We start from the raw sequence: 17,828 nt of genomic DNA, 5'->3' as shown, positions 1-17,828 counted from the left end.
TAGATCTATAACGTTACCCCTAATATTATTTAGAGAAATCAGGAGATCCCTGGAAGATCCCGTCACAGTCGCAGTGATCCAATCTCTCTGAATATCAGTCCTGTGTGTGTCCAGCGTAACATTGCTGGGAGATAAATCCCTCTCTTCTTATCTTACTGGACTTTGTGCATTCAGCTCAAATCTCTTCATGTCTCCTGAATATAAAACAAAGACACAGAGAGACAGAGAGAGGGAAATCTCCTTTCCTCAGGTCAGTCTGGATGACTGGGATCATCTAATATTCCCAGATAATAGCATGTTGTTTTATGTACTTTTCCGGAGAGCTGTGACTGCAGATTCTGCATCATTTGCATAAAAAGCACCTGGTTTATTAACCCTTACAATTAAAAATATAAAACATGAACTCAGGCAAGTTCTATCTCAGGTTAGGACTATATGTAACCATGTTTATCTCCTCATTGTCACCTCCATTCAGCTTTACCAAACCAATAAACTGAGTAGCATGAAAGTGTCCTCAGGACTCTGTGTTGAAATATTTCTATGAGCACTTTGCAAGAGACAAAAATAAAAGCATTGTAAAAGACCACTTATGGCCAAAACATTTCCCACACTCAACACAAATATATAACAAGCAGTGATTTCCAAACAACAACATTTCCCATACACAACACATGCTTAGGGCTTGTCAGCAGTGTGAGATATCTCATGACTGACAAGGCTTTCTTTACGCCTAAAACATTTCCCACACTCAGCACAAGAATAGGGCTTCTCACCAGTGTGAGATCTCTCATGTCTGACAAGCTGTGATTTCTGTACAAAACATTTCCCACACTTAGCACAAGAATAGGGCTTCTCACCAGTGTGAGACCTCTCATGTCTGACAAGCTGTGATTTCTGTACAAAACATTTCCCACACTTAGCACAAGAATAGGGCTTCTCACCAGTGTGAGATCTCTCATGATATATAAAGCCTTCTTTAGATGCAAAACATTTCCCACACTCTGTACATGAATAGGGCTTCTCACCAGTGTGAGATCTCTCATGAATAACAAGAATTGATTTTTGAATAAAACATTTCCCACACTCAGCACACGAAAAGGGCTTCTCACCAGTGTGAGAGCTCTCATGTCTGGCAAGGTCTGATTTCTGAACAAAACATTTCCCACATGTTGATCAGGAATAAGACCCTCCAGCAGGGGCAGAGCTGTGCTGGGTATGAGGCCCCTCAGGGTTAGACAGGTGAGGGGAGTCTGGGGGAATATTTGGGGTAACCAGGATATCTGCAGGAGACTCTTGTCCAGTGACATCATCATCCGTTGTACAGTCTGTGGATACAGAGAGACGAGTCTCTGAGAGGTTCCTGATGCTGGGACTCCGCACTGCAAATACAGAAACATCATCACTTCCTGTTAAAGAATTCTGGAACAATTATCATTAGGGATGGTCAGTGAGCAGCTGAGAATTCTAAGTTGAGGCAAAGTTTATGCAGTTTGAAAATGGACCGGATGCAGCAGATGCATAACTTTGCATATAATTAGCATAGAATTTGCACCAGCTCAGAGTTAGGCCTGGAACCCACTGGCAGCAATTTTCTAAGTGTTTGTGATTGTAAAGCTCTTGCTAATGTAATACTATGGGTAATTAAAAAAAAAAATCACATCCCTCAAGTGGGATCGCACCCGTAGCATTACATTATCAAGGGCTTTTTAAATCCCAAGCACTTAGAAAAGGGCTGCTAGTGGGTCCCAGGCTTTATTGGCATGTCACATTTTTGTTTACAATAACAGTGAGAGCTGCGTAGGTATCCCCCTAACGTCTTTTGGGTTAATTTAAGACCATTTTGCAACCCACTGTGTTTTCACTTCATAATGATGTTTGAGCAGCTTTATCCTAATTTATTATTATTTAGTTTTTATCCTAATTTATTTAAGAGTTACATCTTATTACTAGTTTTTCTCCACTTAATTTTATATACGTATTTCCATATTAATAAGGTGTGAGTACTGAGGAAGTTAAAAATTCAGACAACAGTACCCAGGTAAACACAAGGTGCAATTTCCCTGCTGTGGCACCTACTGTGAGCTGGGAAGTGTAAGCGATGGGGGTGATGGATGTCACATGGGTGCCCACAAGAGAGGAACAGAAGGAGGAGCAATCAGAGGGAGAGACAGAGCCTTGGAAAGGGAGGATAAGAGTGAGAAGCAGTGAGAGGTTGCAGGAGACAGGAGGCAAACAGGAAAGTGTGAAGTCACCTGGGGTCAGCCAGACACATTGCCCAGTCACTCCTACCGGTACCAGAGCATCAGTACAAGGCTCTGCAGTGTGGGCTTATTTCTGTGTGTCTGCCTGATACAGTACAGAAGCCAAATGCATCCTGTGTCACAAGAGACTTAGTCGTAGAAAGAACAACTTCAATGAGTAAATAATTTTTATTTGGGCAGCACGGTGGCGTAGTGGTTAGCGCTCTCGCCTTGCAGCGCTGAGTCCCCAGCTCGAATCCCATCCAAGTCAACATCTGCAAGGAGTTTGTATGTTCTCCCCGTGGCTGCATGGGTTTCCTCCGGGCACTCAGATTTCCTCCCACATCCCAAAAAACATACAAGTTAATTAGCTTCCCCTTAAATTGGCCTTAGACTAAAACACATGTATTGCACAAAACATACATAAACATATGACTATGGTAGGGATTAGATTGTGAGCCCCTCTGAGGCACAGTTAGTGACAAGACAATATATACTCTGTACAGCGCTGCGGAAGATGATGGCGCTATATAAATACTAAATAATCATAATAATAAAAAATAATAATAATAACAATGTAGATGAGGATTGGGAAGATGCCCTTGATGCTGTGAAAAAGGTATCCCCGTATGTTCATGGTAGAATCATGCAATTATATATTCTCCAGCAGGCCTATCTGACCCCGAACAGGCTAGTTAAATATAACTCCATGGCCACTGATGTCTGTCCCAAATATCTCCCGCACCCCCCTTTTTTCATCTTATTAAGGATTACCCCATGATAATAGATTACTGAAAACAACTTACAAAATTCTTGCATGACAAGGTTCCCTATGAACGCTGATCCAATTGTATGCATTTCGGGTGTCATACACGATGAGGGTTTGGCAACTCCCCATAAATCCTTTTTGTCAGGAGTGCTGATCATGGCCAGGCAAGAGGCGGCATGCAGATAGATGGCTTGTGCCCTCGCCACTAACCTTTCAAAACTGGGTTAAAAGAGTAGACAGCTCATTTCCTTATAAAAAAACAAACAAAAAAAAAAACCGAGTGTGTGTAGATAGGAGGCCATCAAGAACTCTAGTATGGGATAGATGGAAGGAGCGCCAATGATACCCCAAAACACAGGTTGTGTATTTTACCCTGCCAGCCTATGGGATGCCTCTGCTAGCTCTCAGCCTGACATACCTGACGGACTGACATCCCACTGCTATGCTAATGACACCCAACTATATCTTTCCTTCAAGCCTGGGGTGACAGACCCAACTCCCAACAATAAACACCTGCTTAGCTGAACTACAGCAATGGATGAGTGACAATTGGCTGAGACTAAATGCAGATAAAACTTAAGTCCTTCTAATCGGAGGGAAGCGAATGACAACAAAAACAACTTCTCCTGAAGTCTTCACCACTGGGAATAGGAGGCACAGATCTACACAGCTCTGAGCATGTGCGTAGCCTGGGAGTTCTAATTGATGGGGATTTAAACTTCAGAACCCACATTTCTGCTGTGGTAAAATCATCCTATTTTCACTTGAAGAACATCACAAAAATCAAGCACTTCATCCCCACAGATCTGCCAACTTTAGTTCATGCCTTCCTTACATCCCGACTGGACTAGTGCAATGTTTTCTACACCAGCCTTCCAAAAAAGGACTTGTACTGCCTACAGCTGATACAGAATACTGCTGCCAGACTGTTAACCAACCTCATCACTGCCACATAACACCAGTCCTGCACTCCCTTCACTGGCTACCTATAGAATGGAGGGACCTATTCCAGATTGGCCTACTGACATTTAAATCACTACATAATCTGGCCCTGGATATATGAAAGAAATGTTACAGCTGTGTAGCAATCCCCGCAATCTCAGATCCACACGTTCTAATAATCTAGTCATACCCAGAGTTCACCTGGAAACTTTTGGTCCCAGAGCCTTCTGTCATGCCTCTCCTACATTATGGAAATCCTTACCTCAGCAGATCAGGACAGCTCCATCTCTGGACGTGTTTCAATCCAGACTGAAAACCCACCTGTTTAGTCTGGCATTTGCAGAAATATAATTTCTGTTGTGTCAATACTTCATCCTACTGCCAATTTCTGAATCTGAGAGAGCCTAAGCGCTTTGCATGCTATGGGAGAAAAGCTCTATAGAAATGTTATTATTATTACTGTTATTGTTAGCTTTCAGTATGTAAGTACCTTGTAATCATGGTTAGCATGCTTCCCAGCTGGCATTAGATTATTTCATGCAAAGCAGACACAATCCCCTTTCCAGTAATGCCAAGATACCAACCTGTTGCTGTCTAGCAGATTTATTTTTATATCTTCTAACATGTGACAAACTGGCTAACATGCTTAAACATGCTTAATTGAACTGTGCAAGTTTTTATGTTTTTAGCCCCACAAATGGATTTGATTTGTGTATACCTGTGTATGACTGTACACACCTTTTTTATTTCACTTAATAAAACTTTATTGTAAAAAAAAAAAATATATATATATATATATATATATATATATATATATATATATATATATCAGCATTTACCTGCCTAAACATTTTAAATTGCTGCCACTGACTGAGAGTCTTGACAAATTTGGGATTACCTGCCTAATACATTTGTGGTTGCAGCCACTGTCTGAGATGCCTGAAAAATCGGGCATTTACCTGCCTAAATATTTTTTTAGGCCTCTCAGACAGTGGCTGCCACTAAAAATGTTTAGGCAGGTAAATAGTATGGCTTATTTAACATTTCCTGAAATAAACGCAGCATGGATCTCACAGGGATGCAGCACGGGCGTGTAATTCCCATTCCTCATGCAACTCAAGTGTCCGCCAAATCAGGCGCCGATGTTCACTTTAATACAAAATAGCAGCAAGCCAGGGCCAAAGGAGAAAATGGGGCACCCGGGTACAACACTCTTCTCCAGGCCTTATTAATACAGGGGTATCTACAAATACACATGGTAAGTGTCTGCAAACCACGCTGCCTACTGCACTCACCACGTTTCAGCCCACGTTTAACATCTATTTTCAAAACTGTGTTTTACCTACACTCTGCACAGGATTCCTGTGTATTAAAGGGGAACTGAAGAGAGAGGTATATGGAGGCTGTCATGTTTATTTCCTTTTAGACAATACCAGTTGCCTGGCAGCCCTGCCGATCCTCTGCCTATAATACTATTAGCCATAGCCCCTGAACAAGCATGCAGCAGATCAGGTGTTTCAGTGGTTCAGACTTATAAGTCTGATCTGACAAGACTAGCTGCATGCTTGTTTCTGGTTTTAATCAGATACTACTGCAGAGAAATAGACCAGCAGGGCTGCCAGGCAACTGGTATTGATTAAAAGGAAATAAACATGACAGCCTCCATATACCTCTCTCTTCAGTTCCCCTTTAAAGTGACACTGAAACGAAACAAAACTTATGAGATAACGAATTGTATGTGTAGTACGGATAATTAATAGTATATTAGTAGCAAAGAAAAGAGTATCATCATTTTATTTTTAGTTATATAGCTTTTCTCTAAAGAGAGTCTGAAGCCTTTCAAAATACCTGTTTTTATGCTGCAGGCCTCTTCATCATCATAGCTCAAGCTGATTCGCCGTGGGGACGCGGCAGAACAAGGTCTTAATCCCCCTGAAATAGCCGGGGAAAGATTTGGGGCTCCTTCCGGGTAGAGACAGAGCTTTGTGCAGTAGCTCTGCATCTACTCGCATCAATCTGCACTGATCTCCGCCTCTCCCCGCCCCACTCAGTCTTCTATCACTGAGAGGGGAGAGGCGGCGATCAGCCAGACTGACTGTACTGGAGGCAGAGCTACAGCGCAAAGCTCCGCCTCTCCCCGCCTCTCTCAGTCTTCTATCACTGAGAGGGGAGAGGCAGCGATCAGAGCAGACTGACTGTACTGGAGGCAGAGCTACAGCGCAAAGCTCCGCCTCTACCCGCCCCTCTCAGTCTTCTTTCACTGAGAGGGGAGAGGCGGCGATCAGCGCAGACTGACTGTACTGGAGGCAGAGCTACAGCGCAAAGCTCCGCCTCTCCCCGCCCCTCTCAGTCTTCTTTCACTGAAAGGGGAGAGGCGGCGATCAGCCAGACTGACTGTACTGGAGGCAGAGCTACAGCACAAAGCTCCGCCTCTCCCCGCCCCTCTCAGTCTTCTTTCACTGAGAGGGGAGAGGCAGCGATCAGCCAGACTGACTGTACTGGAGGCAGAGCTACAGCGCAAAGCTCCACCTCTCCCCACCCCTCTCAGTCTTCTATCACTGAGAGGGGAGAGGCGGCGATCAGCCAGACTGACTGTACTGGAGGCAGAGCTACAGCACAAAGCTCCGCCTCTCCCCGCCCCTCTCAGTCTTCTATCACTGAGAGGGGAGAGGCGGAGATCAGCCAGACTGACTGTACTGGAGGCAGAGCCACAGCGCAAAGCTCCGCCTCTCCCCGCCCCTCTCAGTCTTCTCTCACTGAGAGGGGAGAGGCGGCGATCAGCCAGACTGACTGTACTGGAGGCAGAGCTACAGCGCAAAGCTCCGCCTCTCCCCGCCTCTCTCAGTCTTCTTTCACTGAGAGGGGAGAGGCGGCGATCAGCGCGGACTGACTGTACTGGAGGCAGAGCTACAGCGCAAAGCTCCACCTCTCCCCGCCTCTCTCAGTCTTCTTTCACTGAGAGGGGAGAGGCGGCGATCAGCGCAGACTGACTGTACTGGAGGCGGAGCTACAGCCTAAAGCTCCGCCTCTCCCCGCCCCTCTCAGTCTTCTATCACTGAGAGGGGAGAGGTGGCGATCAGCGCGGACTGACTGTACTGGAGGCAGAGCTACAGCGCAAAGCTCCGCCTCCCCGGCAGCACAATCCGCGACATGGAAAGCCGTGGAATTTTGCCCCGGGATTTGGGGGGTATAAGGCCCTCGTTCTGCTGAGACCCTGCGGCGAATCAGCTTGGGTTATATTGATGAAGAAGCATGCAGCATAAAAAGAGGTATTTTGAAAGGCTTCAGTCTCTCTTTATAACATTGCATTGTTCTGTCATATTTGCAATTACAAACCACACTCTGTATTTCAAACTATAAAACAAAGCGGAGCTAATGATCCTCTGAACTCCCCGGCAGTAAAACCTAATCTGAAGCTGTGTCTCGCTTTCTATTTGATGTATAAGTGCCTCAGAAAACAGGACTGTATTTCACCCAGTGGGTCGGAGAGCTCTCAGCAGCTCTTCTGCATAGATAACAACTGAAGTTTCTTAACTCATCCTGTACTGAAAACAATAGGAGACTCTATTCTTTGCTACTAATGTTCTATTTATTTGCTGTACTACACATACAATTCATTATATCATATGATTATTTTCATTTCAGATCCTCTTTAACTACCACTGAACATCAGCACAGTCTATTAGTGATTATCCAGTCATTGCAGCAATTGCAGCTAGTGACTTACATTCACCCGCACAAAGGGAAAAGCAATCTGAGCTGCATCATCCTGCATAAGATTTACACTAAATGTGCTACGACTACAAACTGCTAAACTACTTTCAAGCACATTTAATGGTTGATGATTCTTTCACAGAAGCCTGCAGAGTTTATTAGCAGGTTCAATGCATCATTTTGTTTATAAGTAGGTTAATAACATATTTTTGCTTTTCATTTTTTGCTTTTTACTATTTGCTATTTTTGCACACTTTTTCAGGACCCTCCCAGTTAATTTTGTCACTGCAGCGAGTGTAGGTGTCCGTGGTCTGAATGCGTGAGTGGCTGTAGGTACGTACCGATATATACTATTGTCTATTTATTCACGTATTCTTGTTACTGCACATTTTATTCTGATGAATTGCTACATAGCGGTGTTTTAAATGCACTTAGCACTTTTTTGATTATTACACGATATTGTTTATCTTTGTAAGAGAGGTGGATACTCTTATTTTCAAATTAGCTGGTGTTAAATTTACTATTTACTGGTGCAACACTGATCCAGGGCTGTGGAGTAGTTACAAAAATCCATCGACTCCGACTCCTCAGTTTAGGATTCCACCGACTCCGACTCCTCGACTCCGACTCCTCTAATTTGCATATTAAAATCTTGTTGATTGAAAGTATGTAACATGAAATTCGTCTCTTAACTGCCAACGCTTAGGAATTTTAAAATTCATCTGAAGTGAGAAGGATATGGAGACTGACATATTTTTTCCCTTTAGTCATAGACTAAAACTAGTCCTTGGTAAGATTACTTGTAAAAGGTACAGACTGGAACAAAGAACATCTATCAGGCCCTAGGCAATGTAACTGTGGGTACATGTAAGAGTGATGTGCAGGTACTCTGCAGGGGAATGAGGAGATTCTTCCTCTATTACACATTCTTCATGCACAATCTGAACAAGGTTTATGGGTGACACACAACACCTCTCTGTTCAATGTGCACAACATTCTCAGTGGATTCCCTGCAGCTCTGTGGGGAGTGCATATGTAGAGTATAGTACTACTGTGTACCAAAGTAAACCTGAGACAGATGAAATTAAAGTTTTATACATACCTGAGGCTTCCTCCAGCCCCCTTCAGGCTAATCAGTCCCTCGCTGTCCTCTTTCGCCACCTGGATCTTCTGCTATGAGTCCAGGTACTTGAGCCAGTCTGGCGTAGTGCGCATGCACACACTCCGCTGCCGGGGGCGTACTACACCTGTGCAGAATGCTCTTGGCTGTGGAAGCGGCACGTAAGACTGCTCTGACTGGCTGAATTACCGGGACTCATAGCAGAAGTTCCAGGTGGTGAAGGAGGACAACGAGGGACTGATTAGCCTGAAGGGGGCTGGAGAAAGCCCCAGGTATGTATAACACTCTTCTTTTCATCCGTCTCAGGTACCCTTTAATTTGTAGTCACCAAACCAAATTTTAACAACATATCAATTTATTTGATTTTATGAGCAAAGAGAGTACATTTGCATAAACCAGCATCAATGCAGAATTATTTCCATCTCATTGACCATCTCTATTAGTGACACGGCTACACATCAGGCTTTATTCTTACAGCATAGACGTTATTTAGTATATATAAGAGATTCCTGTGTACACATCATATATACTGTACAGTCACAATCAGATGTGTATATCTGACTTTAAATATGTATATCTGACTTTAAAAATACGGGGACTGCTTTATTGAAGCAGCACAAATAACTAATTCTTGTTCTTTGTTCCGGTCTGTACCCTTTACAAGTACTCTTACCAAGGACTAGTTTTAGTCTAAAGGAAATAAATATAGTAGTCTCCATATCCTTCTCACTTCAGTTGTCTTGTAAAATTCCTAAGCGTTGGCAGTTAAGAGACAAATTTCACGTTACATACTGTTAATCAACACAATTGTAATATGCAAATTAGAGGAGTCGGAGTCGAGGAGTCGGAGGAATCCTAAACTAAGGAGTCAGAGTCGGTGGATTTTTGGACTGACTCCACAGCCCTGGTATACACCCTGTATACAGTCTGTGTGTATGCTCTATCTGCCTGGTCCTGCTGTGCTCTCTGTCACAGGCTCTGCTTCATGCCCATGCAGCTTAGCCACTACTTTAACTAGCCTGTCTGCCTAGTGCTTCAGGCTTAACAGTGGCAGTTGCAGAGTAGTCATTGTAGCTGCAGGGGTTAAGTGTAGTGTAGCTGGGAATGGGGGCAGAAGGTGTTAAGCTGGATCTAGACGGAGCGATCCGGCGGCTCGATTAGCCGCCGGATCGCCTCTGCCGCATCCCCGCCGCGTCCCCACGTGCATCGGATTCGACCCCCCTCGTCCCCGCTGGCGCCGCTTATCTTCTGCTCGATTCCCTGCCATTGTCCGCTCGTGGGGAACGAGCAGGGAATCGGCGGCGGCGAGATCGGACCTGTCGGAACTTATCAATCGAGCCGCATAAGCAGCTCGATTGATAAGACACATCGCGGCGTCTAGAGCGAGCATTAGAGTAGTGCATTGTAGCATAGCTGGTGGGCATCAGGAGTTAGCTTAGTGTGTTATTGATGGGAATCAGAGGTTAGCATTGTGCAGTGGAGTTTAATTGGTGGGGCATCAAGATTCAAGTTAGCATAGTGTAGTGTATTGGTGGATCATCAGGTGTTAGCAGAGTGTAGTTGGGGCAATGTGAACTTAGTGCTAAAGCTTGATTTGAAGAAAATCGTGAAAAAATCGAAATCGCAATTTTTGAGAGAATTTTTTTTTTCCCTAAAATCGTGCAGCCCTAACAAGTAACTAATTTTGATTGGTTTATTTCATTTTTGTGGACTAAGCACAGCTATTACTGTATGTATAAATTATTTATGATGACTATTATCTGAGAAATAGAACATTTTATCATATTTTCTATTTTAATTACAGTTTAAATTCATTAGGAGTCGGAGTCGGTGCATTTTTCCCCGACTCCAGGCACCCAAAATTGCCCTGACTCCGACTCCACAGCCCTGCACTGATCCTTGCATTCTAACTCCTAATATGGCCAGTCTGTGAGCAGTGACACAGTCATAATAACCAACAAGATATTCAACACTTAATATTGATTACTCACCTGTTCTGCCCTCTGAATATGGGGTTTTCTCTATATTTGTCCTCATCATGTCACCCGGCTCCATAGACTGCTGATCACTCCTCACATACGTCTCTTCTTCCTCTTCTTTAATTGTCCTCATCATGTCCCCCTCCTCCATGGACTGCTGATCATCCTTCACATATGTCATGTCTTCTTCCTCCTTAATGGTCCCCATCATGTCTCCCTTCTCCATAGACTGCTGACCACTCCTCACATACTTCTCTTCTTCTTCTTCTTCTTTGATTATCCTCATCAGGTCACCCTCCTTCATAGACTGCTGACCACTCCTCACATACTTCTCTTCTTCTTCTTCTTTGATTATCCTCATCAGGTCACCCTCCTTCATAGACTGCTGACCACTCCTCACATACTTCTCTTCTTCTTCTTCTTTAATTGTCCTCATCATGTCACCCTTCTCCATAGACTGCTGATCACTCCTCACATACTTCTCTTCTTCCTCTTTAATTGTCCCCATCATGTCACGCTCCTCCATAGACTGCTGATCACTCCTCACATGCTTCTTTCTCTTTGTCTGTTCTCATCATGTGTTTCTCTTCTACAGACGGCTGAACACTCCTCGGATACCTTCTCTTGTTTTTTGAGCTCAGAACTCAGTTCTGAAATGGATAACAAATTAAAGCTGTAAGATATCAGCAGTAATAAACAGTGCACAGGAAAGAACATAATTTGCTAGGGGTGATAATATCCCATAAGCTGTGGTCTCCTGCACATTCAGTACCACAGTCCTCTCCTCCAGTGTGCCTTGCTCATCATCTGGTGCTTCTCTCCTCCTCTCCATGCACACATTCCTGGGAGGTTACAGCAGTGCCGGCAGCGGTAGATGGATGAGGATGTGTGGAGAGAACAGCTGGAGACAGAGGAAGATAGGAGCAGAGGCCTGCAGCTAATTAGCTACAAATGATCATTACTTATGGCTCTGGCACCTAATGAACTAGGCAGAGGGAACTGCAGCTCCATATCCTGACCTCACCTGTCCATCACCTACTAACCCCAAACCCTCCAAGAGCAACAAACCTCCCAACTGGGACAGTGCCAATACCAAGACCAAAGCAGCAGAGGCCACCCAACCCCTCCCCAGCTGCAGCCTCCATCTTTTCTGCCTGTCCTACCAGCTAAGCCCCTTGTTACCTGGCTCCACCCCCTAGCTGTGACTCACCAGCCATCATCTTTCTGCATACTCCAACCTCTCCCACTGCGGGACCACCCAACACCAGTGGCTCCTGACTGCACATTGGCTTCTCTCCATCAGAGATACAATGGATATGGTCATCCGGTGGCACTGTCTGAACTGCTGCAACTGGACACAATGGACAGAACCTGCTCCATCAGAACATCCCTACCCTGAGACCTCCACTGACCCACAACAACTGTATTGCACAACATATTATTGATCAAATCAAGGAGCAAAAGGTTGCCGGCACTACAAAACCTGTAGCCGTGTCACTGGGAATGGGGATGGACAGATGTTCTAAAGGCCACCTTGATACTATAACAGATACTACGTGCTCATGACTAATTAGCGAAAAATACACATAGGATCAGCATCAAAAAAGAAAAACAGTTGAATCAGGCACTGCAGTGGTTACTGTTTTAATGGTGTTTCAGATTGTGGATAAAATCACCATTGTTATATCAAAATTGTGACATTCAAAAAGGTAGGTGCAAAACATCATCATCTGTAGAAAAAATCGTCATGTGCAAACATATTGTGCATTTAAATAGTTGCAAGAGGAGGATGTCCTACCATATCAAAAGGTGGCGGTGGTGGGTGCAGGGCTCTTCCGAGTGGATCAGCCTCGGAAGAAGCACCGCCGTACGAAACGGCCGTTAGGCTACCGATTTTGCCCTGCACCCACCACCGCCACCTTTTGATATGGTAGGACATCCTCCTCTTGCAACTATTTGAATGCACAAGATGTTTGCACATGACGATTTTTTCTACAGATGATGATGTTTTGCACCTACCTTTTTGAATGTCACAATTTTGATATAACAATGGTGATTTTATCCACAATCTGAAACACCATTAAAACAGTAACCACTGCAGTGCCTGATTCAACTGTTTTTCTTTTTTGATGCACAACATATTATTGGCTGCCGGCCTTAGTGACTGTTGCTATGAACAGCTGCTGGGAAAAGCTATCAGGGAAAATGTCCTCCTTCACAGGGAAGAGAAACAGGCCGGCCTCCCATAACGGCTAGGATAAACATACAACTCCTGTGACTGCAGTAATAAGCACAGGTCCTGAGGAAGCGCTCCTATGTAGAGTGCGAAAAAGCTGTTGACGATCCTGTTACATGCTTGCCCCTTTCTCTTCTGGCTGACTGTCGTCTAGTTTGTCTGCACCGATTTTAAATGCATTTCAATAAAGGTCTTTTTTTACTGGATGTGCCCGGCCGCTCCTATCTCTACAGTATCTGACTTGGTGGAACTATTTTGGGCCTTGAGCACTCCGGAGTGACCCAGGCTAGTGGTCCTGTGCACCTCGTTTTCTACCTATCTTACAGATGATAACAGGTGTATTTAGCTGCATAATTTATAGCATAAGAAGTAATAGAAATCCAGAGATAAGGTAATACAGAGAGTGTGCATACGTGTGAGGCACCAGCTGGAGGTGGTAGCTGCTCCACGAGGACCTTATGGGCTCAGTATTCCATGGCATACAGGATCAGCCAGTCACAGCTCCACTCCACACTATTCACAGATTATATTCCTCTCTATGTCTCCATCCCTAAGGGGCAATTATCTAACCTAGTCCAATATATAGATACTTTGTATCATTCTCAGGAATAAAGGCCTACTACCCTAAAGTAAAATTCTACTACTCCCTTCAAGGCGTACATTTAAAAGCACCACATGTTAAAATGGGTGCAATGTTCCCTCCACACCTCTACCTAATACTAACCCTTCACCCTACGTACACCTAATACTAACCTCCCTCTACCTATGCATAACACTAACTCCACCCCCCACATAACACTAACATCCCCTCTACTTATGCCTAACACCAACCTCCCCCCTACCTACACCTAATGCTAACTCCCTTCCTACACCGAACACTAACCTCCCCCTACCTACACCTAACACTAACCTCCCCCTTCCTACACCTAACACTAACCTCTTCCTACCTACACCTAACACCAACCTCCCCCCTACCTACACCTAAAACTAACCTCCCTCTACCGACACCTAACACTAACCTCCCTCTACCTACACCTAACACTAACCCGCCCCCCACACCTTACACTAACTCTTCCCCCCCACCTTCCCTCAACAACACCAACCTCTCCCATACCTACACCTAACACTAACCTCCTCTTCCCTACACCCAACACTAACCCCCCCCCCCCCCCCCATTACTTACACCTAACACTAACCTTCCCCTATGCCTAACACTAACCTCCTCCTCCCTACACCTAACACTAACCTCTCCCCACCTAAACCTAACACCAACCTCTCCCTATCTACACCTAACACTAACCTCCCCCCACCTAAACCTAACACTAACCTCTCCCTATCTACACCTAACACTAACCTCCCCCCACCTAAACCTAACACCAACCTCTCCCTATCTACACCTAACACTAACCTCCCCCCACCTAAACCTAACACTAACCTCTCCCTATCTACACCTAACACTAACCTCCCCTATCAACATCTAACACTATACTCCCCCCTACTTACACCTAACATTAACCTCCTCTCTACACCTAACACTAGCCTTCTCCATGCCTACACCTAAAACTAACTTCCCCCTACATACACCTAACACTAACTTCCCCCTACCTACACCTAACACTAACTTCTCCTTACACCTAACACTAACCTCCTCCTCTATACACCTAACTCCGACTAACATTCCCTATACTTACGCCTAACACAAGAGAGCTGTGAAATGGCTGACTGTATGAATGTATATCATGTATAGTCACCTAACACCAACCTCCCCCCCCCATACCTACACCCAACACTAACCTCCCCCCCCCCCCCATACCTACACCTAACACTAACCTTCCCCTACGCCTAACACTAACCTCCTCCTCCCTACACCTAACACTAACTTCCCCCCACCTAAACTTAAACTGTGATACAGCTGACTGTATGAATGTATATCATGGATAGTCAATATGTATATTACAGTCTGATACATTTTCAATAAGAGGTAATAGAATACTGGGTTGTTTACAAGGTAAGCAGAAGAAGTGAGAACCACAGGAGGTTTTGACGCCCTCGTGTCTCTCTCCTAGTGTGCGTGAAGGGCAATGGTTAAGGTACATGGGAAATGCCAGCACTGGAAGGACATGGCTATATTCCATATACCTCTTCTCTTATCTCTGTGATGTGAATTATTACTAGGAAGGTGAGATGCCAGCACTGGAGGGACATGGCTATATTCCATATACCTCTTCTCTTGTCTAAGTGATGTGACTGAATTATTACTAGGAAGGTGAGATGCCAGCACTGGAGGGACATGGCTACATTCCATATACATCTTCTCTTGTCTCTGTGAGGTGACTTAATTATTACGAGGAAGGTGAGATGCTGGCACTGGAGGGACATGGCTATATTCCATATACATCTTCTCTTGTCTCTGTGATGTGACTGAATTATTACTAGGAAGGTGAGATGCCAGCACTGGAGGGACATGGCTATATTCCATATACATCTTCACTTGTCTCTGTGATGTGACTGAATTATTACTAGGAAGGTGAGATGCCGGCACTGGAGGGACATGGCTATATTCCATATACATCTTCTCTTGTCTCTGTGATGTGAATTATTACTAGGAAGGTGAGATGCCAGCACTGGAGGGACATGGCTATATTCCATATACATAATCTTGTCTCTGTGATGTGACTGAATTATTACTAGGAAGGTGAGATGCCGGCACTGGAGGGACATGGCTATATTCCATATACATCTTCTCTTGTCTCTGTGATGTGAATTATTACTAGGAAGGTGAGATGCCAGCACTGGAGGGACATGGCTATATTCCATATACATCCTCTCTTGTCTCTGTGATGTGACTGAATTATTACGAGGAAGGTGAGATGCTGGCACTGGAGGGACATGGCTATATTCCATATACATCTTCTCTTGTCTCTGTGATGTGACTTAATTATTAAGAGGAAGGTGAGATGCCATCACTGGAGGGACATGGCTATATTCCATATACATCTTCTCTTGTCTCTGTGATGTGACTGAGACTGAATTATTACTAGGAAGGTGAGATGCCAGACATAATCTATGGCACGTGTATGGGGATTCACTAGACAACTAGCAAACAAGTCTCAGTAGTTATAAAAGTCTCTTGTATGGCAATTACTTCAAGGGGGATGATAAGGATAGTGACAAGTGTACTATGACCTCCTCTGTAACAAAGTATGTCCATCCCGACCTCTGCTCTGCTCAATTTATAACAACAATCACACAATTACCTCTTCCAGTCGTGTCTTCTCTCCATCTCCTGCAACTTCTCTTCCTGCTTTTACATCATTTCCAGTCAAGAAAAAAATTGTATGACTTGGTGCACAAGTCCCTAAAAAGACTAAGTTCACCTCAAGCGAGTGCCCGAGGGAAGGCAGGTTGAATGATGCAACACCTATACAATTTAAGAACAACCACCACTCTTCAGAACTTAATGTCAAAAAATACTTTATTAGTAGAAAAATTCCCAAAACCCCTCTGAATATCCCAAACCCCTAAAACCAAAAAGGACACGGGCATCCAAAGCAGGAGTACTCAAACAACAATCACACAATTCCATGTTCCAGCCGTGTGTTCCCTCCATCTCCTGCAACTTCTCTTCCTGCTGTTACATAATTTCCTGTCTTTGGCTTAATTTCCTTCTTTCTGTGCGTTCCACCTGTAAGTGAGCAATTCTCCATCTTGTGGTGAGTAGCTAACTGCAGCCTCTGGTTGTGCAATGATTAAGTCCCCAGATAATTGTAGGTCAATTTTCAGGCCTCCAGCAGCTGATAAGAGCTGGGTGGTCTGCCTGTCCAGTCATGAATGAACAGAGATGGGCATTGACTGCTGTCTGAATTGAATGACAGCAGTGGGGCCTGTCCCTCCCCAGGCACAGAGTCCAGCTACGTCATAGAGAGAGTGTTTCGTCACAGTAGAAGTCATCTTGCTGCTGTTGCCTAGCAACCCGCTGTACACACAGCCGTGCCACAGCTTGTCTGTAAGAGCTTCGAGCAGGCGGGTCGCTGTTTGCTAAAGAGGAGGAGAAGGCTGAGGTGACCGGGAAGATGCTAGAGCAGGAGGGGAGAGGGCAGAGGAATGGGTCGTCAGGGAGAGTGCAGAGGAATGCGCCCTCTAGGGTAAGCGCTGAGAGGCTGCAGCCAGTCTGCCTCGTCCCGTCCCGGTGTCCCTGAATAGGAGTAATTATAAGTCAGTAAATGGTGAGTCAGGGCTGGTCATGTTTTCCAAGAGAGGAAGCCTAGATGTGATGGGGATACAGTAGCAGGATGACCCAGCATAAGTTGTCAGTATAGTGGGGTGGCGACACTAGGCACCTCTGTACTGGTGTCTCTGCGATCCCCGGCCGTGTAGCATGATGAGTTTCCCCGGCCGGCCGGGCGGCCATGAAGTGAATTGTAGGAGGTGGGGGCTAGCAGAGAGGTAGGCATGAGAGGCCGTGAGTGAGTATAAGACAGCCAATGGGCTTGAGAGAGGCGTGTCGGAGGAGAGATCGCAGATGGAAAAAAAAAGTGAAGTGCAAAAGTTCAAAAAAAGTTAAGCGGTGCGACGTTTTCGTCGCACCAGACAGGCTGTAGCGTGTAAAGCAAGCATTGCGCCCACAACGCATCCCATCACGCTGCTCTAATGGGCAGTAGCAGAAGCGGAATCTTGGATCATCGAATACTGGCCATTGTGGTATAGTGCTGCCATCTTATGGACGATTTCTGTGGTGCATTATATCCATTATGACATTGGGTATGGATGGGAATGTGGGTTTCTCCATTTTTGCTGGATGACGTCGGAATACAGGATAGCAGAATAG

The 17,828-nt window shown here is 44.9% G+C and overlaps 2 protein-coding genes across 2 annotated transcripts in view; both read right to left on the bottom strand.

The window, feature by feature from the left end:
- The window catches only part of LOC137537130 (zinc finger protein 84-like), a gene marked incomplete at its 5' end in the record, with an annotated part of 58,653 nt that extends 57,486 nt beyond the window's left edge, over positions 1–1,167 (bottom strand). Inside the window, one exon of the mRNA XM_068259262.1 lies at positions 711–1,167. Within this exon, the coding sequence (XP_068115363.1) occupies positions 711–1,167 (457 nt within the window). The remainder of the gene's footprint in view (positions 1–710) is intronic.
- Positions 1,155–17,407, bottom strand: LOC137535353 (pinin-like). The gene is made up of 3 exons (XM_068257182.1): positions 16,258–17,407; positions 10,777–11,414; positions 1,155–1,379 (listed from the first exon to the last, which is right to left on the bottom strand). Exons 2-3 carry the CDS (start codon positions 11,288–11,290, stop codon positions 1,174–1,176), a joined length of 720 nt encoding a protein of 239 aa, XP_068113283.1. The 5' UTR covers positions 11,291–11,414; positions 16,258–17,407; the 3' UTR covers positions 1,155–1,173.
- Positions 17,408–17,828: the final 421 nt, after the last annotated feature.

This window comes from Hyperolius riggenbachi, chromosome 10, assembly GCF_040937935.1.
Source record: "Hyperolius riggenbachi isolate aHypRig1 chromosome 10, aHypRig1.pri, whole genome shotgun sequence".
Lineage (NCBI taxonomy): Eukaryota > Metazoa > Chordata > Amphibia > Anura > Hyperoliidae > Hyperolius > Hyperolius riggenbachi.
Note: the sequence above shows the minus strand (reverse complement) of the source record. Positions and strands in the feature narration are given on the sequence as shown.

Coding starts and splice junctions, on each gene's coding strand:
- LOC137535353 (XM_068257182.1), bottom strand. CDS start 11,290: ATGGAGGAGCGTGACATGATGGGGACAATTAAAGAGGAAGAAGAGAAG. Junction 1,380..10,776: donor ATATTCAGAGGGCAGAACAG/GTGAGTAATCAA, acceptor CTGTATTTGCAG/TGCGGAGTCCCAGCATCAGG.